Source organism: Pelmatolapia mariae, linkage group LG13 (genome assembly GCF_036321145.2).
Source record: "Pelmatolapia mariae isolate MD_Pm_ZW linkage group LG13, Pm_UMD_F_2, whole genome shotgun sequence".
NCBI classification, from domain to species: domain Eukaryota; kingdom Metazoa; phylum Chordata; class Actinopteri; order Cichliformes; family Cichlidae; genus Pelmatolapia; species Pelmatolapia mariae.
The window spans coordinates 36,182,134-36,209,220 of NC_086238.1; the positions used below are offsets into that span (position 1 = coordinate 36,182,134).

A 27,087-nucleotide genomic window follows, 5' to 3' on the forward strand; every position below is an offset into this window, starting at 1 on the left:
GGGCACGTCACTGCAACCCCCCCTGGCTTCTGCTCCGCGGCTGCTGAGTGATCCCTCATCTGGGACTCTCCTCAGCTCTTTCTGGGACAGTGGCGCGGCTGCCCCTCTGTTGGTCTTCCTTGGTCTCTTGTGGTCTGGGGGCCTCTGGATGTCTGGAGTTTTGATCTCCTCCATACCTGCTTCATGCCCTGGAGGATGGGACTGTGGCCCCCCACACCCTCTAGCAGATCATTACATTAAGGAACCTTTTAAATACAAGCGCGCTCATGCTCACAGGTGTACACACAGGTGATCACACACACAAACTACACCCTTTTTGGCTCCTACCTCAAAGCACACTGTGCGCTGTCGATCTTACGTGCTGCACAATAATGTTTAATATTAAGTATTTAGTGTTATATTCCCATATATCATTGTGATGTTGTTTATTCTATTACTCTCGTTTTCTTCTGCTTGTTTTCTTTTTTCTTTCTCAACAGGTGATCCAGGTGATCGATATATGTATTTTTTGTCTGCTTATTTTGTTGGTTTTTGTTTTTTGCCCTTTATCCCCGTCCCTCTTCTCCGCTGTTTTTTTTGTTTTGTTTTGTTTTGTTTTTTCCCCCCTCTTTCTTTCTCCCTTTTCTTTTCCCCTGTCCCGTATCTAGCAAGTAAAAAAAATAAAATAAAATAAAATAAAATAAACAATAAAAGGTAAATCAAATGGACCATTACGGCAAGGCTGGGCATCTTTCTTCGCCTTTAGACAATAATTCTGATGGCAAAAGAACCAAACGGGACAGGTTTAAAAAAAAAAAAAAAAAAAAAAAAAGTAATGGGGGACATCTAAAAGCTGACGTGTACCGTAAACCTACACATATGGATCAGTATTTAAGGTTTGACTCTCATCATCCACTGGAGCACAAACTGGGTGTCATCAGGACGAGCGAACACCATCCCCACAGACACAGCAGCCAGGGAAGCAGAAGAACATCACATCAAGAAGGCCCTGAGTAAATGTGGTTATCCCAGCTGGACATTTGTCAAAGCTGGAAAGACACCTAAAGAAAGCTCCAGCCGATCCAGGAGAGAAGGACAACCGCTGCCCAAGAGAAAACCTGTAGTGATCCCATATGTGTGTGTGTTTGAGAGAAACAGATAAAAGAGAACAATGTTTTTAAAAAAATGCAGTAGTTGAAATGTTTAAGCAGGCTTTTAAAGGCTTAATATCCTGAAAATAATTGTCTTTGATCATTTTAAAAAGGGCTCAAGTTGGTTCAGTGATTAATGAAAAAAGCAGAAAAACTTTGTCGTTTGAGGATTTTACGGCAGATTTGTGCGTGTACATTTTTGTCCACGGAGGTGTCGAGGCGGGCACACGGGCCAAGTATTCAGAAGCTCCAGGAGAGGGCGGTGAAGTCATTCGGTGTGAAAGGAAACTGCAATAACAACAGAGAAGAGCAGGAAGCAGCTGCAAAGATTTGCGCATGCTCCATACACTGTACCAACTTAAAACTGTAGAAACGACGGTGAGTTGTTTGTAATTCTTCTGCATAATGTGTAAAACTGCGTTTTACCCTAACAGCGTGCTGGTCTGTAAACTTGTTGCAACTTGTGACTTTGTTCGAGGGCAGCTGGAGCTCTCAGTGCGTGGGCGCTCGGAGTGTGGTTACACGCCGTACTGTCAGCTGTCAGCTGCAGCATCGGAACTTACCCAGTCTGTAAGATGAAGCTTAACTTTACCGGAACTTGCCTTCTGCTCTTGTTTAAAATACGCATGTGCTGTTAACAGTCCAAACCACATGGCCTTAATAAACAAAGGAAGCCCCTAAACCGAGCCCACCCGAGTGGGTAATAGTGGAAAAGGGCTGTGTGAGAGGGTGTGGGTCACCTAATCACGTTCATCAAAAAGTGAGATTTGAGGCGTTCCGACGTTAAAGGATGTGAGGGACCGTGGGTGTAACAGGGAGACACTGACGCTTCCTCGTTAATGCTCTCAGTACGACACAGAAAGACCCAGCTGGGCTCTTTTTAAACGATCCGGTGTCTTTTCTTACAGAAACATTAGCAACAGTTAAAGATGACCACCTCATGGAGCGACCGTCTGCAGAACTTCGCTGCTCTTCCAGCCAACATGGACGGTGTAGCCATGAAGAAGTATCGTCGTGAAGCTCACCACAGGTAGGTGGTAGTCCCGGTGCAGTCTGTCCGCTGATGGTCATAAAATGTGCAGTTACACAGTGCTGTGTAAAAGTCTTGAGCCTCCTCTCCTTTAGCATCATTTGCTGGGAGATTGTGTGCAGTGATTTATGGAAACAGGTGCAAAAACATCCAACAGTATATGCAAAAACAGAATTTGTGTTGTAACAAGCTTGGAAGTCCACATTGGTGTGAACACCTGCATTCACCTTCAGTTTTCCGGGCTTCATTCCCAAGCTGTTCTCCTGATCCTGGCCGTCTTTGTTCTGTTCTGTCAGCATCGCTCTGTTACAGGATGCTCTGTGTTGTTCTATGCAGCTATGCTTTTACCTCATTGTCCAGTGTTTTGGGACTGTACTGAATGTATGTGTGAATTTTAAGATTGTTTGTGAGTACTCTAAAGTTCCACACATTTGTTTGTGCTTGTGCAGCATATATTACACAACTGTAACCAGTATTCCAACCAGTGATGCTGGGGATGTTGATCACTTGGGAATTATGAATGCAGAAAATTCACCATCTGCAAAGAGTCAGACTGGCAACAGCTGCAGTTTTTAGCCGCCAACCTTCTGATTAGTTGATGATCTGCTGCCCCTCCTGAGCTACAGCCACCCAACCCCAGGCCAGTTCTTATTTTTATATATATATATATATATATATATATATATATATATATATATATATGTGTGTATATGTTCCACGAGGGTACATCTGTCACCATCTTACAATGCTGTGATTGTAGCCATCCCCAACTCTCTGTGAATGGGACTCATGGCCATTGATTCAATTCAATTTTATTTATATAGCGCCAAATCACAACAACAGTCGCCTCAAGACACTTTATATTGTACAGTAGACCCTACAATAATACATACAGAGAAAAACCCAACAATCATATGACCCCCTATGAGCAAGCACTTTGGCGACAGTGGGAAGGAAAAACTCCCTTTTAACAGGAAGAAACCTCCAGCAGAACCAGGCTCAGGGAGGGGCGGGGCCATCTGCTGTGATTGGTTGGGGTGAAAGAAGGAAAACAGGATAAAGACATGTTGTGGAAGAGAGACAGAGATTAATAACAGGTATGATTCAGCGCAGAGAGGTCTGTTAACACGTAGTGAGTGAAGAAGAAACACCCAGTGCATCATGGGAATCCCCTGACAGCCTACACCTATTGCAGCGTGCATCGAGATATCGGGTCGATAGTACGCTGTTGTCCTTTTTATGTGTTTCATGCAGCTTTAGTGCCTGCAGACCAACAGACCAGATTTAGAAGATGGCGCCTGTGTTTGGCTTTGCTGACCTTTGACTTTGTTATTTTTACTCTTTGTGTCATGACTTTAGCCATTTTTCTCTGTACCCAAATATTCAAGTTCGTACTTGCATGTTTGCTTAGAAGACTGTGGACTGGGAGGATGCAGTGCCATCATTCTAAAAGTGCAACAGCAGTGTGCTTAATGACATCACATCGGGTCACATGGGTTTTAGGCCTGCCACTTCTTCTTTTGTCCAGTTTCCTGAAATATTTTGAAGATGGACACCATGCTAAGTTACGCTAAGTTTTTGCTGACTGGCTGAAACGTTCCTGTGAGAAAGCTGGATGGAGTGAAATGAGTGAAAAGTGTTGTTCAAAATCACATTTAAGAAATGACCAAGTCGGGCTCCTTGGAAATAAAACGTAACTAGCACTGGCTCAAGACTTTTGCACAGTACAGTATTTAAGAATGGATATGTGATTAACAAAATCCACATACACTTAAGCAGCTTAAAGAAACATGGCGGCTGGTCTGTATCTGTAACAGTGCTTGTAGTTTTGGAAAAATAGACGTGTGTTGGTGGATAAATGACTGATTTTAATGTGATTTATTTATTTCTGGTTGACCATCTCACACCAGTCTGCATTTACAGTTTAATTTTCCCTATGAAAAAGTTGAAATCAACTTCTGAAATGTGTGAAATAAAAAAGGGTTTTTTCATTTCTTAATTTTCAAACAGCAGACATGAAAAAACGCGTCTCCACCCAAAGCAAAGCTCCCGTGTTTAAAGTGGCGTTTAACATTAGGCTGAAACGCGTCACTGTCTCTGCTTCAGTGTTCAGTGTTTCACGCTCAGAGAACCAGAAAGAAATGGGGTCTAAAATATATTTATCTGAAACTGGGATTGTGTTGGTTTGAGACAAAACTGGAGCCAACCCAGATCGATCACATAGTTAACTTCAAGCAGTTGTAGCTGAAGTTAAAGCAAGTTGGTAGAAAATACACAAGAGTACTTTATGTACATAGTTTTCCACTTGTCATAAATAAAACGGCAACATTTAAATTTCAGCATGAGGTGAATGTTACGAGTATACGGTGTCTTGGATGGGAATCCATTAGAGTTTAGTGATTCTGATTCCCTGATCAATATCACGCACTGATTCAAAGCCTCATTGATTCTCTCATTGGGTTCTTATTGGCTCTGCTTCGAGAGCTGCTGCCATTTCTGCAGCATATCAAAGACTTGAGTTGCATGCTGCGTGGTCAAATGTTTGTGCACGTTGGAGGTCTTTCCCGTCTTTGTTGTGCTTGGTGTTGGGTTTGTTGTGTTACACATATTACACAGAACACTAAAAAGTAATGCAGCACATTGTTTAATTACTCCCAGGAGAAATGATCCATTACACTGTTTGTTACTTTAGTTTCTTGTGTCTCCCTAAAATGACACGAAACACATTGTAACATAATTACCATTGAACAGCACAAACCTAAGGCATGAACACAAAGCCAACAACAGTTTAAAGTGATCGTCACAGTGATTCTACATAAGAAACACGAACAGGTGGAAACGAGGGTTGCAGCCTGACTGCTCATCCATTTGTTTCCTGTTAAATTCAGGTCTGGTGGCTGGGCTGGGGCCACCATTCGCTCTGGGTTCTTGGCTAATGTAGCGTTCCAGTGCTGTCTGTGCACTTTACCATCACAGTGGTCCTTTTGTGTAATGGTCACATCCACACTGTAGACTGTGTCGCTGTTTTCTTCCTCTGGCACAAGAACTGAAATCAGCCGATTGTAACACAAGTGCACGTGGAAGCGATATGAGGAATCAATGGCAGCCGACTAATAGGTGATCAGCTCCGATCCCTGCTCTGTAGCTCTAATGTGTGAACACGTGGGAAGTGTGATGGGCAAACAAATAGTAACATACATGTAATTCAATCAAGAAACAGATTTCATGCCTTGTGATTTATGAATGCCTCTCCAACAAATGTACATAAATAAAAAGGCACTCGCCCGACTCATTCTGTCAGAGTTAAACACAGAGAGCACAGAGCAGGAGCGATACAGCGGTGCCAGGGTGGAAGACAGCAGCCAGCCTGCCCCTAAATGTTCTGTCTGACTTCACGTTGTGCATTGAAGTACCAATCGTTACTTACTCTCAGTCATTCATACCCAGTGCATACCATTCAGACATGTTCATGAAGGAAAACACAGCAGTGCTGTAACAGAGGGCCTCGTGTAACGAGCAGCTTTAATGTGTCTGTGCTGCCAGCTGTAGTCAGCTGTGTGCTAATACAGGAAGGATCTAGTCTTTGCAAAAGAGGAAAAAGAGAAACAGAAGTGGATGTCTTACAGACATGTACGGCTGCAGCAGTTCTCTTGTAGTTGTTGACTGATTCCTCAAATATCCACCAGCATCAAAGTGACCGTATCATTGTAGGGTCTACCTTACAATATAAAGCGCCTTGAGGCAACTGTTGTATAAATAACATTGAATTGAATAGTTATGGTTAATTATTCAAATAAATAATGGTTGAGCATAATAACTATGATTTTAAAGGCCTTTAAAAATCATAGTTATAACTTATGCATATGGACTATTAACCTTACTGTAAATTCACAGTTCAATTACTGTCACCTCAGATTAAAAATATGCATATAGGTCTGATCAGTCTGTCATTATGAATCCTGAGTCTCTGTCTCCTAGCACAGCTGTTGCAGCATCAGGGGTCAGAGCGGGTTTCATTGTGGCGCTCTCAGCCAGGCAGGAACTTCAAAGTTCAAAGGAAAGTCCTAATCAGCTCCTGTTTTCCACTGTGGGGCGTCTTTATCATTTAGTCAAAGCTTAACCTGTGATATCACTCTGGCATGACAGAATGATAAGAACAAGCAACCAAAATGAAATAAGACTGTTTCTTCTCATTCATTGTAACCAAACAACATTGACTCATCTCAAAGGTGTCATTTATAAAACCACAGACCCCGGCTTTGTTATATTGCTACTCAGATGTATTCAGAACTGTATTAACATGTCAGCTGTGCCTGTTTCTTGTATGTTCATAATTTTAAACTAATAGTAGGTAATGAAGGTAGATCTAATTGCTTTTGTTAAGAAATAACAGGAGTTATGACAAAAGCCTGTCTGCAGTCAGAGAGCAGCAGGTGCAGGAGTGGTAATATTAGCAGTTCTGTGGTAATACTGCGTGTATTTTCTATTACAAAGCTTTCCAAAGGATCTGGCTCAAAACCATCCTGCAATGAGGTATGCCGTCCTATTGTTACTTAAACTGTGAATGGTGACGACGTTACTTTTTAGTTTTGATGTCTGTGATGTGGTTTGACCTTCCATGAAACTCTCAGCTCATGGAGCTCCATAATATTAACGATTGGGAAGAGAGCAGCTCTCATTGTGGGTTCTTGGATTTGAATTTGTCTTCTTTCTCCATCTGCCCTTTTATCCTTTTATTCCATTATGATACATCAGATGAACTGAAATCCAGAATTACAGGTTATTGTCAGTTCCAAAAGTGTCTTCTGTCATCATTTCGCAGTGTGCCAAAGATTTGTTTTGGCTTTATTGGACAGATACCGTTAAGACTGACGGGAAAGGGAGAGGACGACATGAGGCAAAGGGCCACAGGTCGGGTTCGGCCGCTCTCAGCCATGCGGCATATGGTCGCATGCTCATCCAACTGAGCTAAACTGGTGCCCTGCTTAAGCACTTTTAACTAAAATTTACACGCGCACTAATAAATTGTGGGTTCAGTAGTTTTATTTCAGTAGATTTGCATGTTATTGCATTCTGTTTTCTCGTTATGTTTTCAATGTCCCCAAATTTTTGACGTTGGGTTTGAATCTCCATCCTTTAATCTGTACGTCTTTGATTATTTGCATATACACATTTCTTTGGATTTGGATGCTTCATGGAAAATGTTTTCAAGTCTTTCAGATTTTTCACATTTCTGCTTGGATAATTCCTGAAACATCCAATTTTCACGTTCCGCAAGCAGAAAAATCCAAGATTTCATTTGGGATTGTTGAAAATGGTTGATGGCAATGTGCATGAGTTTGGTTCTCTGTTGTGGATTTTGTGTTCATCTCTGCAGCAGTGAGCTCCCACTGGCTCATCTATTAAACTGCAGTTTGTGGCTGGTTAGGTGAAGCCAGCCTGTGTGATATGAGTGGCTTCCATGTGTTCAAGTCATATTTTGCCTTTATGCAACATGTTGGTGTTAGAACATTCTGGTAACAGTGTTACCAACAAACTGCAAATGGCAAAAATCAACTGGAAACACTGGATCTGGTACATCTGGATTTCTGTGGAACCAGTACTCTGATGATGAAGGCTGGCTGTAGCTCCGGTCACATTATCAGTTCAGTGAGGACGATATGAGTTTGTCTGCTGTTTGGGTATTTGGTGGCTAATCTGAGCTTTACATCACTTCCACTTCTCACACTGTAAAGCTCATCGCTGACATCGCTGGTCCAATCATCTTCCTGCTCGCCTTCTTCAGGCCAATCAGCCTCTACTCTGCATGCTCACTGCTTACCTGTCATTCTCCCTTGCAGACGCCTTCATGCAACCAACTCCGTCCCATTTCCGCGTCTCCCATGTTACTCAGGCTCATTCAAGCCTCCATCTTTATCTCCACCACCTGTGTGTAGACTCTGGGGGGTCCTGCCCTAATTCTTATAACCGCTGGGATTCCATTCTGTGATGGGCCATCAGAGTCTAATGGCCACACAGCTTCATTTTTACATCGCGGGCCGCATACGGAAACTCCCCCTACTGTCAGTGTAGAGAAGTTACATATTTACCAGTTTGTCTACATGATACAGAAAAAGCTGCTGTGACAAAGAAAGAAAACAGTCAGCATGACTCTTTGGACTTAAACTGTAAGAAAGAGTTCTGATAAATAGACTAGTTCTTATAACGCTTTTCTACTCTGAGCACTCAAACACAACCTGCCTCATGTACCCAGGAACGTTTTCTGTGCTCTTTCTATGTGAGTGCTTTCTGGCTAACATTCATTCTCCAATGGATGCATTGGAAAGCCGCTAACGTGGGGTTATTATCTTGCTCAAGGATATTTGGCATGCAGACTGGCACAGATGGGAATTGAACCACCAACCTTCCAGTTAGTACTACCTGAGCTACAGCCACCACGTTAGCTCACTGCTCAGACTGTCCAGGTTTTTTGGTTTTGGTTTTTTAACTGATTTCGTAAAAAAAGAGGGGCAGAAATTTCTACAGTTGAAAGTCAAAACAGAGACTTTTCTCTCATGTGATTGTTTGTTGCATAATGACTTTGTGTAATATGAATGGCAGTAAGGGATGTTTTCATTAGTAGAAAGTAGTTGGGCATAGAAGAAATGTGCTCGCATAATTGAATGGGTGAATGCAGTATAAAGTGCTTTAAATGCTCGAGTAGAGTATAAAAGTTTTTATATAAGAAATAGTCTGATGACATTTTTCTGACCCCTGACCTTGAGGCCGAGGTCACTGAGATTCAAACTCATCTCAGATTTGTGGTATGATGCTAATTTGAAAGTGTGAATTACCTGCCCAGCACGGTGACATCATCAGTGTGAATTACCTGCCCAGCACGGTGACATCATCAGCCTTTTACAGCTGATGGTAATAACAAGCGTGAGTTTGATCTGAGGGACTGAAACACGGCCCGCATCATGCATTGAGACTTTGCACTGTTCTGTAGTTTCTGTCCTTGCAGACTGATTTGTTAACTGTTTACTGTGGTCTGGGTGTGTGCTGTGGGAAAAGTAAGCAGTGTTGTGTTTCATTTGACTTTTAGATTTCATTACACTTTCATCTGTCGTGCAGTCACTGACCGAACCATTCTCCTGTTTCAGAGTGTTTGTTAATCGAAGCCTGGCCATGGAAAAGATCAAGTGTTTTGGTTTTGATATGGATTACACTCTTGCAGGTGAGTGAGTCTTTTCTTTCATGTAAATTCCACGTATTTATTTTAGGTCATCCTCCTTAACTCCATATGTGTGCAGTGGTGGTATCCCAAACTGTTTTTCCAGTCGCCCAACCAGTAAGGTTGGGCGACTGGACGAATATATCAACCATCAACGATGGTGGGAGAGAAACAAAGAGAAACTGGCTTCTTTTTCCACTCGACCCAACAACAAATACAAAATTAAACAAAAAGTTAAAAATCAAAATGTCTCTCCCAGTGATTTTAAAAAAAGCTGTATTATAGCTATATTAATACTCCAAACAAAACTTTTTCTTTGACAGAAAAACGAGCATGTTTGCCTTGTCAGGTTTTAGTCGTGTGGTTCACAGTATTAGCAGCGGTAAGCTGGTGATAGCCGAGCATACACAGCAGGATGGCGGACACCTACATGCTCATGCAAGTCAGTCGTGCTTGAGTCCTTTGCTGGCACCGTGCGTCTGCATAAGCGGCACGCCGCTTTGGTTACATCCTCATGTTTCCCTCTTTCATCCAGTTTAAAGTCAAAGAATTCCCAAATTGGCGACTTTGTATCTTTTTGGCAGCTAGTTCCTCCATGTTTGGACTTCTTCTGTGTTCTAAACAGTCCATGCATGATCACGTTGCTCCGCCCATCAGAAAGTCGCCTGCGTGAATATATCGCCTATCGTCAGAAGAATATCACAGAATGTTATTAGCTGTAAACAAAACCCCAACCTGCATGTAAATCTGCTGTCAGAGAACATGACTGATTTAAAGCACTGAGCTGAAGGAACTTTCTAGATAATGCCATTATCTACGTCTACCTTAATTACTTGATTATTTAAATATTTAGACAAAACCTGACGGTAGGAACCTGAAATGTTCCTTTTTTTTTGCATTTTCTGTATATCAGTCTCTGAAGTTAACTTTTAGAATTCACATTATAAAATAATAACAGAATATTATTGATTCTACTGTTTTGCTAGAAACAAGTGGAAATATCCACCCCCCACCCAGTCACAGGAACTGCTACGTTTTATGTAGAGTTTAAATTAAAAATGTTGCCAAAGCACAAATGTGTTTGATGTTTGAATTTATGGGTATCAAGCATGCAGTATGCTCGTGGGAGATATGACTGCGATGCAGAAGAAGACCTTGCTAGCTTGTTGTTTAAATGATAGAAGACACAGTTTGGTTTGGTTTGGACCACTGCAGCTAGATACCAAAGAAATGAATAAGACTCTTTCCATGGTGGATACGATGACATCCTTTACTGGAAGGATTGCTGTGAACCTGAGCTTGTCTCTCTGCTTTTTAGTGTATAAATCTCCTGAATATGAGTCCCTGGGCTTCGACTTGACAGTGGAGCGCCTGGTATCCATTGGATATCCACAGGAGCTGCTAAACTTTGTCTACGATCCCTCCTTCCCCACCAGGTAGGTTCACAGATCCCAGCTTTATTATTTCACTTCACCATTGCACCGAATGGTGAATGTCAAGTGTTTATGTTTTCACCTATTTTCGTGCTTCACAGAGGTCTGGTGTTCGACACAATGTATGGGAACCTGCTCAAAGTTGATGCCTATGGAAACATTCTGGTGTGTGTGCATGGGTTCAACTTCTTGAAGGGGTAAGGTCCATTACTCCCACTTTGCTTTAAACTGGGCAATGATACAAACCTCTATGTCTTTAAATTCAGCTTAGGTGATAAAAACACTGTTGAAACGTGACTGTCCTGTCGAGTGCCACTCAGAGGAAGTGCTGCATGCCAGTGTTTAAAACCTTTCGCTAGTGTTCACCAGTACGTTCACTGGTTAAGCCTGTTGGGGGGATTGTTGACTTTGTCATTGTGCTTTCGAGGATGTGATTGTGGATCAGGTCAATATTTCTCTACTTCAGCAACCAATTTTTCTGTGCTGAAGGTCAAAACTCAAATACAGGTGTTGTGGACATCTTCCAAGTACAGCTGAGGCAGGCGGGAGTTTGATTAGTTTCACAGGCATTCAAACTACAGATTATAGTATGATGGTGCTGCTAAACCACCTGGGAGCCATTCGTTTCTTTAATTCTTTAATTTAATTGTGGCTAAAAATCCGGTAGTGTGGTTTGTCTGTGTGTCTGGCTTGTGAGCAGCACATCTGGGTGAGCTACAGACCAAAGAATTGAGCACACTGGATTTAATCTGCCAGCAGTTTTCTACCTGCGACTGACTTCTTGAACTCATCCCTGTATTCCTAACATCTTCCCATGCTGTGTGCCACACTCACATCATGTTAACAAGCATGCTGGTTTCAGTGTAGAGTTTGGACTGCTGCAGAGGGAGATAATAATGTTGTGAAGTTTGTATGCTTGTATTTATATTTGCTACTTCTTCGTTACTATTTCTGCTCAGACCTGACATCAGAGAGATGTACCCGAACAAATTCATCCAGCGTGGCGACACAGACCGCTTCTATATCCTCAACACTCTCTTTAACCTCCCCGGTAAGTAAGCAAAGCAACACAACGACTCTGTAAGTTTTCTGATCTTAAAATTCAAACCTGAGCCTGATGCAGTCTGTACAAAAGACTACATGTGCTTTATCAACCTGGGGAAGGCCTTTAACTGTGGGGCAGCTGTCAGCCAGCTGTTATATACCATTTGGTTCCCATGCAGCTGTGGTGAGAGCTGGGTTTGCATTGGCAGCATTAACGGGGACTTTGTAGGTCGGGTTCATCGGTGGTAGCACGTTGGCGCTCCGTTCTGAAGTTGGGCCTGCCTGTTTTAACTACAGGGAGCATCTGCTGTCAGTCTGTCAGAGGCAATGTCAAAAATATAACACGTGTCGGGCTAAAGCTTGTGTGGAGAAGAGTAAAGGTATGACTTACAAAACATACGACAAAAAGTAAAGTAAATGTTTATGTAATGATTCAAAAACAAATAAAAGCAAAGCAAAAATAACCAAAAACAATTTGTTACACTTGTGCATAATGTTAGTGCAAGAACTGCGAGCAGCTGAATAAGGACGAGGGCGTTTACTGTCACAAGTTGACATCAGGAATCAGCCCGTCTGCAGACTGAAGCTTTGGGAATGAAGATCAGCTGTATGCTGCTTGATCCAGTCTATGACGCGTGAGTCAAATCCAAATGTATGCAGAGCTGCTGATGGGGATTTCCAGTTGAGCTGCTCAAATTCTTTCTTTGTATGTGAAGAAAGAAGTGGTTCAGCAGTGTTGGCTGAGTGTCTACCTGATGCTGACATGAATGGGTGAGACTGAGCGGTAGCTGGATGGGAGTGTGGGATCTTTGCTTGTGTTAAGAAGCAGAGTTCATGTTTAGAGCGGCCTCATGTCCCTCTATCTGTCTTCCTATCATGTTAATTACACCTTTCTCTGTCTCTTGTTGGGACTGCTGCTGCTCCTCCTGCACTTCTCCAAGGCTAGTGTTAGCAACAGCGACCGTTTGTGACGGCTTTGTTTGAGATGGTGCAGCCGCTAACACGTCAGTAAATTTCATTTCATTTCTGTCTCTCTCACTTTTACTTTTCCCTTTTGTTTGTGCATCTTTATCAGCCTCTTATTCCACATCAGACTCTGCTCCCTGTGTAACGACACCACGGCAGACCCCATGACAGTTTCGTGCTTTTCAGCATGTCTTGATTAACTCACACGGTTGCTGTTACAAACACAGTCGACTGCAGCTCACAGCCCGACACAAACACCACCACAGACAGACAGATGGTTTTTTATGCTGTCGAGCGTGATTGCAGATGCCGTGCAGGTGCGTCCATCAGCATCCAACACTCCGTTAGTTTAACCACTCTGAGCTTTGTTACATGGATGGAAGAAACAAGGCTAAAAACTGTTGACTGGTTACAGGCAGATATTACTTTGAACAGGAGGCCCACATCCACAGCTCGCTCACACAATACTCAGCCAAAGAAAGAGGGATGGTCATGTTCATTCATAGAAAACTTCACTGTTAGAAAAACTGTAGACGTGAAACAGCTAATACGAGTTCTAAATACGGCTGTAAGGAACATTATTAAACCGTACATGAGTGAGTTTGGTCTTTGCTTGGTGTCCCTGCACTCTCACCAGTACACCACTCACCTTCTCGCTTGGACTACTTGTTAGTTGGGCTTTTTTCCTGCACCAGACTCAGATTGAGGAGCGAGTGCAGGATTTCAGCTGTACTCAGACTACAACAGCAGTTTTCAGCTCATGACTCAGGCAGTTCATAATCTCCAAGCCCAGCGCCCCCCCTCCACCAGCAACTCAAAGCTAAACAACAGCCTGAACAACTTTTACTGTTGCTTTGGGAAACAGAGGAACGGTCCTCTTACCTGGCCACCTCCCACTTTGAACACCTGCGGCTCTGATGGCATTGTCACAGAAATTTATATCTAAAATTATATCTAATTAATTGCTAGCCAGAGAACTCCCATTCCTCATGATGACTGATGGGTTTGTATTTCCTTCCTCTGCACCGCACCATCTTCTTTGAAGTTGAGGGATGACCGTGTAGCTCCAGCAGCTGCTCTGCTTTGGACGGTGCTAGCAGCTGGTCCCGAGTGGACGTAACACAGAGCTCAGTGTGACCCCTCCCCCGCCATGAAAAACATCAAGAAGACCGTGAAAAGTAGTTTCTAAAAACAGAGAAGATTAGCCACGGCTCTGAAGAAACTGTGGGACAAACACACACCACATACAGCAGACTACAGCAGGCTGCCACTCTCACAGCACCACATATGAGCACTGAGGATGAAACTAAACTGGTCCATGTACGACCCCACTTTCACCTATGGCCACTTTTTGTAAAAGTGAGCCTGTGGATATAAGCAGTGGGTATGAGCCTTCTGTGAAGGTCTGCTGCCTTTCCTTTAGAAATGATGTCAGGAGCTCGGGCAGTCAGGACAGCTCAGAGTAGAGATGCTGGTATTTATCCTCAATGTCTCCGGGGTGAGGTCATTATGGCGTGTCCGACTGGGAGGAAGCCCCAGGGCAGACCTGAGCCGCACTTGACATGCCGTCTGTACGGCTGGGAGAACCAGAGGAGGGGGCTAGGAAGAGGGAGGCCGGGGGGGCTTTGCTTGGGTTGCTGCCTGTGACCCATGCCCAGGTATCCTGCAGAAATGGTAAATGGCCTGCATTTGTATAGCACTTTACTCAGTCCCTAAGGACCACAAAGCGCTTTACACTACATTCAGTCATTCACCCATTCACGCACATATTCACACACTGGCGATGGCAAGCTACGTTGTAACCACAGCTGCCCTGGGGCGCACTGACAGAGGCGAGGCTGCCGGACACTGGCGCCACCGGGCCCTCTGACCACCACCAGTAGGCAAACATGGGGTTAGTATCTTGCCCAAGGATATTTGGCATGCAGCCAGGAGGCAGCCTGGGATCGAACCACCGACCTTCTGATTAGTGGCTGACCTGCTCTGCCACCTGAGCCACAGCCACCCCAATGAACATGAACAATGACTGCTGTGTTTCTGCTGGTTTTGGTTTGTGTTTTTCCAATGCACTCTCCCTTTCCTCAGAAACCTACCTCTTTGCCTGCCTGGTGGATTTCTTCAATAACTGCTCCAGATACTCCAGGTACTGTCGGCTCAGTGATTCAGGCAGTGAGGGGCAGCCGCTCCTCTGATAATGATTTGTTAATGACTGATATTGCAGTAGTGTTTCATCATCATAGTATTCTTTGAGAAACATGGAAACGTTGTAAACATCATGTGTCCTTGTAGCTGTGAGACTGGATTCAAAGACGGGGACCTCTTCATGTCCTACAAGAGCATGTTCCAGGATGTCCGAGATGCTGTGGACTGGGTTCACTTCAAGGTAGAGACTCCTGTGTCCTGGTTCCATGTCCTTCAGTCCCTGCTTGGTCCATTAATGTCCTCAATAACCTGATTTATTGTCACAGGGCTCCTTAAAAGAAAAAACAGTTGAAAACCTGGAGAAGTACGTGGTGAAGGACGTAAGTGGAGCAGCACCATGAGCTCTGATTCTGCATGTGCTGTATGCAGTAAAGCTAAATGATTTTAATGATTCAGTTTTTGATGTGTTTGGTTTTTCTGTTGTTATTTAGCCGAAGCTTCCTCTGCTCCTGAGTCGGATGAATGAAGTATCCAAAGTATTTTTGGTCACCAACAGTGATTATAAGTACACAGAGGTAAAGTTCACAACAACACTAATGCTTACAGTGTATCAGGGCACAACAGCTGTTTTCATCTTTGGAGTTTTTCTGTAGAAAACTTCAGAATGAAGAACGCTGACGGCTGCATGAACAATATCATCGAATTAGTGCTTCATTTATTAAATAATAAAATGGTCAGGGTTATCTCCAACCTTTTAATCTCAAAGATTAGTAGAAGAATCTTTACTACAGAGGAATTGAAGCTGGATGACAAACAGCAATTAGTTAAACCACAAGAATCTATTAAAGACATAACTTCTAATTTTCTGCTTCTAAATTCGTATCAAACTGAGGTCATCGTATTCAGCCCGCAAATCTTAGAAACAGGGTCTCTAACCAGATACTTACTGGGATTAGCTTTGTCTCCAGTAACACTGTGAGGAAGCCTGGAGTCAGTTTTGACCTGGATGCTCATCTTAAATATGAGTGTCTGCTTTCTCTGTAATTAGAACCATCCTGTCTTAGAGTGATGCTGAAAACCGTCTAGACTGGAGAACTTACTGGTCCATTTTCAGCTCCATCAACTCTAAGCAGCTGTTTCTGCCATGGAGATGCTGCCCCCAGCAGGTTTCTCTGCAGGATGTTTACCAGTGTTGGTGCTTTGAACAAAACCGTTTGGTGTTTGTCACTAAACTGGAGAACCTTTTTGTCATCCTTTCAGAACTTTCAGTGCAGTTTGAGCGACTCCCAGCAGGCTGAGGAAGAAGCCTTGTAGGCTGTGAGTTAAGGCCTAATAAATGAAGCACTGCTAAGATGCTTCCAGCAGGTTCTCCCACCTCTGCAGAGGATTTGTTTTGTTAAAGTGATTTTTGGATTCTAGGTCACCTTCTTGTCTAAGGACCTTCTTCCCCGGTTAATCAGTTTGACTGCAGAGCCAAACTTCTTCAGTTTCACAGGTGTTGAAGCTGCTGTGGTCTTTAGATCCCCACAGTCTTTGACACAGTTTCCCTCTTCTGTCATTTACCAAGTTCTTCCTTCAGTTTTGATCTATCCATGGAGGGAGGGAGGGAGGGAGGGAGGGTAGGTAGGGAGGGTGGGTGGGAGGGAAGGTGGGTAGGGAGGGAGGGAGGTTAGGTAGGGAGGGAGGGAGGGAAGGTGGGGAGGGAGGGAGGTTAGGTAGGTAGGGAGGGTAGGGAGGGAGGGAGGGAAGGTGGGTAGGGAGGGAGGGAGGGAGGTTAGGTAGGTAGGGAGGGTAGGGAGGGAGGGAGGGAAGGTGGGTAGGGAGGGAGGGAGGTTAGGTAGGGAGGGAGGGAGGGAAGGTGGGGAGGGAGGGAGGTTAGGTAGGTAGGGAGGGTAGGGAGGGAAGGTGGGTAGGGAGGGAGGGAGGGAGGTTAGGTAGGTAGGGAGGGTAGGGAGGGAGGGAGGGAGGGAAGGTGGGGAGGGAGGGAGGTTAGGTAGGTAGGGAGGGTAGGGAGGGAGGGAGGGAAGGTGGGTAGGGAGGGAGGGAGGGAGGTTAGGTAGGTAGGGAGGGTAGGGAGGGAGGGAGAGAGGTTGGTAGAGAGGTTGGTAGGTAGGTAGGTAGGTAGGTAGGTAGGTTGGTTGGTTGGTAGGTAGGTAGGTAGGTAGGTAGGTTGGTTGGTAGGTAGGTAGGTAGGTTGGTTGGTTGGTAGGTAGGTAGGTAGGTAGGTAGGTAGGTTGGTAGGTAGGTAGGTTGGTTGGTTGGTTGGTTGGTAGGTAGGTAGGTAGGTAGGTAGGTAGGTAGGTAGTCATTGTGGTGTGAAAATGGAAAAGTTCAAACATGATTCATTTTCAATTTGATTCAAAAATGATTGATGAAAAGAACTCTTGTCTTACAGAAAATTATGACCTACCTGTTTGACCTTCCTCATGGTCCAAAGGTAACACAGATGATTACAGCTTATGTACAGATTTGACTTGAACTACACACTTCTGAGTTTGCTCAGACTGATGTGTTATTGTGTGTGTGCATGGATGGCCTTGCAGCCGGGCACGCCCCACCAGCCCTGGCAGTCCTACTTCGACCTGATCCTGGTAGATGCCCGTAAGCCCGTCTTCTTCGGAGAAGGAACGGTGCTACGACAAGTCGACACTGTGAGTGTACTCGAGTGTAGCCAGCTGCATTGTTGCCGTGTCTTTGATAAGACTGCTATGATGATGAGTACTGATTCAAAAATAATGTGTGTGTGGTTTTGCCTAGGCTTCCTCTGTGCGCTTTGGTTTCTCTTGACATGTCAGGTGAAATTCTTCAAAGTAGCTGTGGTATTGAGCTTAACCCACGGATGATGCACGCTGGCTGCCCACTGAGCGAGAGCAAGAAATTTCATTTCCACAAAAGATAACTTCAGTAAATGCTGCTTATGTGACTTGTTCTTGGCTTTCTTTCAGAGCACAGGACGGCTGAAGATCGGCACATACACTGGACCTCTTCAGCACGGTATCGTTTACTCTGGAGGTAAATTTAAAAAAGCCACCAGCCAAAGAGGTGTGCTGATGTTGGACAGGATCTCATGTTTAGATGTTCTGATGATTAGAAATCAGGACTTTGTTTAATTTACAGTCCTGACCTGTTTTTGAATAAAGGGCTCGTTCCTTAATCTGTGACTCTCACTGCATAATGTAAGAGGTTAGTCTTTATGAAAAAAACAGAAGTGATGTGCAAACATGTGTTTGTATGGAGGCTGTCACAGTCGTATCTGTGAGCAGAGTCGAGCTGAAGCTGATGGTTGTGACAGGAAGTGTTGTTCCTGGAAAGCTTGCACTCTCCTTACAACAGCTCAGTTTAAAAAGAAACAAATCAGACTGATACTGTGTTATAGAGTCTAGTTCTGTCACTGTTGTTCGATGGCTGTCCTCACTGGTTCCCATCATACATCCAGTGCTGTGAACATTTTTGTACCCTCCTTCTGACTGATCCCTCTGATGCTTTGTAACCATCTGCAAACCTTTCGCCTTTTTTGGTTCAAATTGTAAATAATTCACATTTCCGGTGAGAAATGTTTTGAAATGATTGATTATTTGAAGAAGTGTGTTTTTTCTATCCTTGTATTTGTATCTCAGGTTCTTCAGACATCGTCTGTGACCTGCTGGGTGCTAAAGGAAAGGACATCGTCTATATTGGAGACCACATTTTTGGTGACATTCTCAAATCTAAGAAGCGTCAGGGTTGGAGGACGTTCCTGGTGATACCTGAGCTGGCCCAGGAGCTGCATGTGTGGACTGACAAGAGCTGTGAGTCTGGGCCCACACGTGTACACATACACACAGGAATAAGCATGTTTGCAGCCATTTTTAAAAAAAAGTATCTTATCCTATGGGCTACAGGCAGCACAGACGGAGAACTGTGTTTGATTATTTCTTTGTTTTGTTTAAATCTGACACCGTTACAAAGCCAGTTTGTTCCTGCTGAGGTCAATGTTGCAAAGTTACAAATTGAACATGTATTAAGCTGCAAACTCTTAAATCAAATTTGACTGATAACCAACCAACACTCTGTGATTACAAACTCTCAAAAGAGTGAACACAACTGCTCAGCTGCACCCAGGTCTCAAATTCACACATTCACTGGTTGCGTTGGTCACAAGTGTTCAGAGGGTGAAGGTCAGGAGTGTAGGCAGGCCGTTCCTCCTGCAGGTAGTCTACAGATAAACTGCTGGGTGGGGGCAGAGGTGTGGTCATCTGGGGTGACAGTTTGGTCCCAGACTATGGACACGTAGGTTTGCCACTGGGTGTAGGCTCTTATCTTCACATCCCTCTGCACTGAAATTGCTTCCGAACATGACAAACCTGTTTCCAGTGAGGGAGATGCTGCCTCCACCTGTTGTTGCAGCAGTCGGTACAGCATTCTCCACACTTTGAACCTACGATCCAGCTGCAGTAGGCAGAACTGAACTCATCACTGAACATAATGTTGCTGCACATGTTCAGGTTTCAGCAAGTACATGTTACCAACAGCAGCGCAAACAGGAAGTGAAGGGCAGTGAGGGCCGAACAGCAGCTCTGTGCAGATCAGTCAGACTTTGCGTGCTTGCAGCAGATATCAGCTGACCAGTGCAGCAGGCGCCTCAGCGTCAGCACCTGGGGTACCGGAAGTTTAAACAGTGACAGAATAAGATGTCTGACAGAAAAGATTTGGTATGTTCGTGGGTTCAGCTCACACACTCATCTGCTGTTCAGCCCACACATGCATTGTGCTTCCAAATGTGGCTCCATGCAGGGAGAAATTCCCAGAGTTTAAGACTGATTTCCAAGGAGCGTTGTTGCAACAAAGAAATAATCAACCGCACACAGTTCCCTTACTAAGTATGTATGAGTGCAAGTTTTTATACAGTTTGTTCATTTAAACAAAATGAATAATTACTATTAATATTTAATTCATATTCATGTTGACTAGGCAGCTTGGCACCACCTCAGCCGATCAGTCAGTCATGCGCGTGCCTTTTGAAACATAGATAAGGCCATGACATATTTACCCTAGAGATGAATAAAGTGTTCTGATATTTCACAAATACACAAACTGTAGATTCACAGTGACTGTGTCCATCTTTGATGTGTGGTCTATGAAATAACTCACTATGTCACCTGTCTGTGGAAGTGTGAACAGTTTCACTGAAAACTATTTGAAGGAAACTGAATAAACTGACACTGTTTTGTTTTTTAGCCTTATTTGAAGAACTTCAGTCACTGGACTGTTTTCTGGCAGAGCTTTACAAGTAAGGTTCTTCTTTTGTCTTATAAGGAATTAAAAACACAGGAAAACATGTTGTGGGCTCGGATGGGCCTGAAAGTTATATCTGCAACACTGATATTTACAGCAATACAGAAAGAAATGTTGAATGTTTTACCACTGATCACAGCAAACAAACTGAAGTATATTGATGACAGATAAACAAAGTGTTGCTACAAGCCTGCAGCAGCAGCATTGTCTTGTAATAGCAGTGGCACAGCATAAAATGCAAAGTTAAATATAAGAACCAGTGTAGCCCGGGAGGTTGGGCAGGTATCTAGCACAGATGACTGGTGTAACAAACCTAAATATATTATATTGCCTTTAACCATGCATCATTTCAAGCTGTTAACAGAAAGATAAGTGCAGAAGTGGGCAGTATGTTGCTAATTCTGACCTAATTCCAACCTTCAGCTGTGGAAACTACATTTCAAATGATTTTGTCCTCAGGCACATGGACAGCAGCAGCAACGAGAGGCCTGATATCAGCTCCCTGCAGAGACGCATTAAGGTACAACTTCCTCTGAGGCTGGCTCAGCACAGCATCACTTCTGTTATCTTTTGCATAAAATGCATCAAATGTAAGTCGGTTCTTTTTTTTAAAGACATGTTAAAGAAATGCAGCGTTTACAGAAACACGAGTATAACATTTTTTTTGCACCTACAGTTAATGTCCAATAAAGTGAAGTATATGAACAGTGACATCATTGTTAGAATTTTCCCTCTGTATGCTTTCCCACTGGATTTGTAATCCAACAGACGGAGGCATCATCCTGCGTCTCAGCTCATTCAATCACAACAACAGTCGCCTCAAGGCGCTTCATACTGTAAGGTAGACCCTACAATAACATATACAGAGAAAATCCCAGCAATCATATGACCCCCTATGAGCAAGCACTTTGGCGACAGTGGGAAGGAAAAACTCCCTTTTAACAGGAAGAAACCTCCGACAGAACCAGGCTCAGGGAGGGGCGGGGCCATCTGCTGTGATTGGTTGGGGTGAGAGCAGGAAGACAGCATGCTGTGGAGGAAGCGCATCACTCAGTAGAGCTGGCCTGGTGGTCTTTAAAACACTGGCAAAGTCAAAAAACAGGATCCTCACAGTGTTCCCTGGCTTAACACGCTGTGTGTAGCTATGATTGAGCAGGTAGAGAAGCATCGTAGTCTGGGCCGGTGAACTCTAAAGAGAGCAGCCAATAGAATAAGGAGGTTATCATATTACTCTACTATTACTAACCGGTTTTGTTTTCAGCATCACACCACCTGCTCCATAATTTTGGGATGAGGAACTCCGTATCCTACTGGTTTGATCCTAATGGCAGCTGGAAGCTTTGACTCAGCAGCACCAGTGAATCTGACGTGAGTGTACATGTTTGTGACCTTTTCAGAAAGTGACTCATGACATGGACATGTGTTATGGCATGATGGGAAGTCTGTTTCGGAGCGGATCCCGGCAGACTCTGTTTGCCTCCCAGGTGATGCGCTACGCTGACCTGTACGCTGCCTCCTTCATCAACCTGCTCTACTACCCCTTCAGCTACCTGTTCAGAGCTGCACACGTGCTGGTGAGAAACCTACGCCCGTATTTGTGAATGCAGTAAGTCGAAAAGCTCTCAGGAGTTTCAGATTCACGCAGGGGTCTATCGGTGGGTTCAATTCAGTACGTGTTAGACATTCAATACTTAGGCAACCATTTATGTCGAGTATAAAGATCCCCCCATGCCCACCCACACCCCACAGGGGTCATTGTTAGAGACGAGAAAGTGATTCTTGATTTCTGTCATTCACTGAACCGTGTCCCTCCCAGATGCCTCATGAATCCACAGTGGAACATACACACGTCAATATCATGGACGTAGAGTCGCCGCTGGCCACAAGAAACCGCCACGATGTCGACTTTAAGGAGATCGAGTGCAAAAGACACCAGCTGACCCGATCCATCAGTGAGATCCAGCCCCCGCATTTCTTTCCTCAGGCACCGCAGGAGATTACCCACTGCCACGATGAGGATGATGACGAGGAAGAGGAGGAGTAGGGGAGGGCCGTGAATCTTTCCCCAGAAGAGCCTGTTTAAATGTTTAAGTTTGTCTTTACTTTGATTTGTAGCTGCAGCGAGTGAGTGCTCATAGAAAACGGTTCAGTCCGCGCTCTGCTTTTAACTGGGTTTATACGTGCTGTGCTCTGTTACGCAATATTACATCAACAGTTCTCACATTTACGGGATGGTGCACCGTGAGTTTGTCCCACACTTCAGTCATGGTGGACCTCTGCTGTGACGGCTGTGGGAGAATATCAGAAGTTAAAACTGTCACACATTGATCATTTCTGGGTTTGTTGTTGCTGAATATCACGGTCTTCCACTGATGTTAGTCTGTGAGCAGTCTGAAAGGGCTCTCGCTGGTTCAGCTGTCAACATGTTGCAACTATGCTGTTACTGGAGCGGCTGCTGTTCAGTTCAAAGTGCCTCAGTGTTATTACAGATACCGTTCAGTGTACGCAGTGTTTTTCTTTTGTCATGTTTTTATGCGACTGCCTTGATTTTAAAGAAACTACAAATATGTCCGACCAATAAAGCTGCAGTGAGGGCCTCGTCTCAAAGGATTCACAAAGTCTGACTCGGACCTTAAAGGTTGTAATTTGGCTGTTTACTGGATATAGATGTGCCAGAGGGAGCAAGAGTGGTACCGACAAACAGGGCTAGTAAAGTATCAGGTAAGAAGTAAAAACGTATATCTGACTGCCAGAAGAGGGAGACAAACAGTGTGGAGTTCAGGGTCGCCAATAGGGTTAGGCTGCTTGGACTGCTACTAATGAGCGACTCTGCAGTGATCGTGCTGTTACAGGTGAGATGGTTATTCGTCCTGTGCTCTTCTTTTCTCTCTCCTTCCTGTGGGTCACAGTTTGACTGAAGGTCCTGTGACGTCTGAGCTAAAATCAAAGAATGCTTTTTGAACCTTGGATGTTTCTTCTCATGTGCCCAGGAGGACTTTACAGTTTCAGTGTAAAACGGCGACTTTTCATAGGATGGACTCATTTTATAATCCATGAAGCTGAAAGCATGTTTTTATGTTTTATTCAAATTTCATATATCAGCAACAGAGAGTGCAAATGCTTTTTTTTTTTTAAATTTTGAATTATGCTGGGGGGGGCGGGGTTAAGAATGATAACATGCATTGTTCTGCAGTTGACACACTTTTTCATGACTGCAATAAAATATATTCCATTGCTGCTGAGTTTTGAGTTTGCTGTTAAATTTGCACATAGAATAGAACAGAATAGAACAGAATAGACCTTTAATTGTCCCACAAGGGGAAATTTGGTTGTAACAGCAGCAAGAAGGACACATATACAAACAAACAGCACACAGAACAGAAACATACACAATTATTTTACATATTTACATCAAGAACAATATTTACCAAAAACAGAGTACTGTACTGTTATTAAATTAAATAAATACAGATAAGAGGCAAACCCTGGTTGTAGTGTGAATCGGTTGATAAAATAGTGCAAGTTACAGCGCTGATGTAAACATCTATGATTGTTGGGAGCAGTTTTGATTGCCTTGAGGCGACTTTTGTTGTGATTTGGCGCTATATAAATGAAACTGAATTTAATTGAATTTACAGTCTGACAGCTGCAGGGAGGAAGGACCTGCAGAAACGCTCCTTCATGCATCGAGGATGCAGCAGTCTGGCACTGAAGGAGCTCTGCAGTTCAGCAGCATTTACATGCATGGGGTGGGAGACTCTGTCCATCAGAGATGTTATTTTGGCCAGAGTCCTTCTGTCTCCCACTGGGTCCAGGGTGCATCCCAGAACAGAGCTGGCCTTCCTAATGAGTTTATCCAACCTCTTCCTCTCAGCTGCTGATAAACTGCTGCTCCAACATACAACAAGTGTTCCTGTAGCTCCTGATAAGCCTGGTTCATGATAACAGGTCAGCTCTTAGCTCTGTCCGCTCACACAAATCACTGCTGTGCTGTGTTATCAGACTTTATCTCTTTTTAATCTACTGTTTCTCCTCAGTAAAGTTTTCCTCGGTTAATTTCATTGTAACTGGGTCCAGTTGTCCCTTAATGGGACGGGTCACTGCAAATATAGCTTCTACATTTTTATTCTGATTGTGACAAACGTGTGAATCTCATGCTACGACCTTTTCGCTCATTGAATCTGAACACACCTTAACACTTAGGGAAGGTTTGGAGCCAGTGTGTTAGACGGGGCCTACCACGGTCATCAAGACACTGAATGATGAGATTTCTTCTGGACTACTGATCTTCATCCCACCTTTATACAGTCCCCATCAAAAGTTTAAGACCACTTACAAAATGGCAAAAAATGATATTTTTCATGGTTGGATCTCAACAAGGTTCCAAGTAGAGCTTCAACATGCAACAAGAAGAAATGGGAGTGAGACAAAACATTTTTTCAATTATTAAAAACAACGCTTAAACTGAAACAGGCTGTTTTACAGCTGATGAAGAGTTTAGGACCACACCTCCAAAAAAACATAAACCCCCTAAAACAGTTCTGCAGCAGTATCTATACATGGCTGTCTGTGTAGGAGGCCCCGGGGCAGACCCAGGACACGCTGGAGAGGTTATATCTCTCGCATGGATGGATGGTTGTGTAGTCTGTGTATGGAGGGAAGTGCTTGGATTGGGGGGTGGAACTGTGTTGTTGATAGTGAATAAAAATGACTGAAAAACAAATCAAGCTGTTGCTATGAAAACGTTAAAACTGTATTTTTCACAGAACTGTACATGAACTATGACAGTGTGTGAAACTCAGACAACCTGGTGATTGTCTGGAACCAGTAACTGTTGGTCTGCAGACTGGAAGACACTGAAGTCTCGAGCTGATAACAGTATTAACCTCCTAAGACCTGAACTCTTCCACGGCAGCATTTTTAATTTCTCTTTGCTATTTGGGCTGTTTGGGACCCGGTTAATGTAAAAACAAAGAATTACCTGATTATTTTTTTTTACCTGATTTTTATTTCTGAGAGAAATGAGATCCACATATGAGGATATTCGCTTTAAATTTCGATAGAACAGAGGTAGTATAATGTCCTCGTAAGTGGACATCACGCCCTTGTAGAGCTAAATTTTGTATTTTGGTCTAGACATCCCAAAATCACATTTTGGGATGTCCACATATGTGGACGCCAGGTCCTAGGAGGTTAAGGCATAACTGGGGACAGTTCCCACAGGCCATTACACATCCTGTTGGCCTGAGCTCGTTCCAGACATTTGACAGAACGTACTAGAGCAAGAGAAGGTCACAGTGATATTGATGCCCCCGGGGTGTGTGACATACTCAGAGCTGGGGTGAATAAGACTTGTAGAAGGAAGAACTTTGAATGCTTGAATAAAATGGTACGACGTAAGTGCCTCTCCTGTCAAGTCACAGTTGATTTACTTTGAGCACATGATCTTTCATGGAAACTCTTTTGTAACAGCAGCTGAAATGATCAGTCATTATTATTATTATTATTATTGGTGTTTTATATTCTTCTGCTTATTCAGAGTGGCGGGGATGCTGGAGCCTGTCCCAGCTCCCTCAGAGCGAGAGGCCGGTTACAGCCTGGACCACAGCATCACACCACAGCCAAGTTTCTGTAGTTTTACAGCAATCTGCACACAGACTGTACTGATGGCCAGGGCCCCGCTACGTGCCTAGCCTTGGATTTCGCCTCCTCATCAGCAGCGAATTGTTAAGTCTTGTTGAACACGTGTGAACTCAGGAGCATGGCTACAGGAACACCGTCAGGGCCAAGCAGCTGCTTGGCCTTCAGCTGCTGATAAATTTGTCCTTTTGCTCCGTGTCATCAGTTAGGGATGATGAAGAGGCAGCGAAAGAGAAAAACATCCCTCAAATCTGAGGATTGTTTTTAATAAAGGCTTTGCCCATAATTTTATTTTTGTTCCCTTGAGGTTGCCAGACTACAGCCTGGTATGTGGATAAAACACTACGTTTTAAACTTTACATTAGTTTAATATTCTATAAAATGTAAAATGTGGCCACAAATATCCCTCCCTGTTCAAGAACAGGCAGAAAAGTGCTAAAGCTGCAGGTTACTGCAGGTCAATGACAATGACTTGGCTTCACTTCAGCCTTTTATTCTATTTTTCTTTATTAGTTGACAGAGTTTGTATTAGCACTGCATTCTGTGGTGTAAGCAGAATCATCTGCAGCTCAACCTGATAAAGACAAAGGAAACTAGAAAAAGTTGCATTTCCTGCGAAAATGCAGTGTGAATGCCTTGTAGTGGAATCTGAAAACAGCAGAAGTAAAACCTTGTGCTGAAAGGAGGTGAATAAACTGAAAATTACAGTTGAAGAAGCAGAATTTTTTGCTGAAAAGAGGTTACAAAGTTGAATTGTGTGCTTAAAGGAAATGTTGCAATGAGCTAAATTTGAACCCAGGCCTCAAGACGGATACTCTTCTCACTGAGCTAAACTGGTTCTCAGGTAATTGAAAAGAGGTGGAAAAGCTGAAAATTCCACTGAAAACAGGAGAAGCTGAAAATTTCTGCTGAAAAGAGGTTTCTGCTTAAAACAGCTAAAAATGTGGGATTTGTGCTGAAAAGGAGTGAAGAAGCAGAAATTTTTGTTGAAAAGAGTTTTAAAAAAAGTGTAACTGTTAACTGAAAAAAAATGTTGCTATAAGTGGGATTTGAACCCGGGCCTCGCGGTCTGAGAACGGCTGCTCATCTCAGTGAGATGGTGGGATGAAGCTCACAGCTCAGCCCGGCAAGCAGAAATAAGCAGTGTTGGGTAAGTTACTTTAAATTAGTAACTTAGTTACATTACTAGTTACTTCTCTAAAAAAGTAACTCAGT

The 27,087-nt window shown here is 43.6% G+C and overlaps 1 protein-coding gene across 2 annotated transcripts; it reads left to right on the plus strand.

Moving 5' to 3' along the window:
- Positions 1-1,416: 1,416 nt before the first annotated feature.
- Positions 1,417-27,053, plus strand: LOC134639778 (cytosolic purine 5'-nucleotidase). 2 transcript variants are annotated; one of them, XM_063491175.1, is made up of 19 exons: positions 1,417-1,508; positions 2,039-2,160; positions 6,655-6,693; positions 9,303-9,376; positions 10,692-10,809; positions 10,908-11,003; positions 11,766-11,857; positions 14,902-14,959; positions 15,106-15,199; positions 15,285-15,338; positions 15,450-15,533; positions 17,354-17,395; positions 17,502-17,609; positions 17,904-17,970; positions 18,576-18,746; positions 20,176-20,227; positions 20,692-20,752; positions 21,630-21,806; positions 22,049-27,053. In XM_063491175.1, the coding sequence occupies exons 2-19, from the start codon at positions 2,060-2,062 to the stop codon at positions 22,274-22,276; spliced, it is 1,716 nt and encodes a 571-aa protein (XP_063347245.1). In that variant the 5' UTR covers positions 1,417-1,508; positions 2,039-2,059; the 3' UTR covers positions 22,277-27,053. The 2 variants fall into 2 exon arrangements, with proteins under 2 accessions (XP_063347245.1, XP_063347246.1); XM_063491176.1 differs by lacking the exon at positions 6,655-6,693.
- The last annotated feature ends 34 nt before the right edge of the window (positions 27,054-27,087 follow it).

What these genes read in the sequence shown, in the direction of transcription:
- LOC134639778 (XM_063491175.1), top strand. Translation starts at nt 2,060, where the DNA reads ATGACCACCTCATGGAGCGACCGTCTGCAGAACTTCGCTGCTCTTCCA. An exon ending in AGAAGTACGTGGTGAAGGAC is followed by an intron (nt 15,339 to 15,449) that starts GTAAGTGGAGCA and finishes GTTGTTATTTAG; the next exon opens with CCGAAGCTTCCTCTGCTCCT. An exon ending in TGCTACGACAAGTCGACACT is followed by an intron (nt 17,610 to 17,903) that starts GTGAGTGTACTC and finishes GCTTTCTTTCAG; the next exon opens with AGCACAGGACGGCTGAAGAT.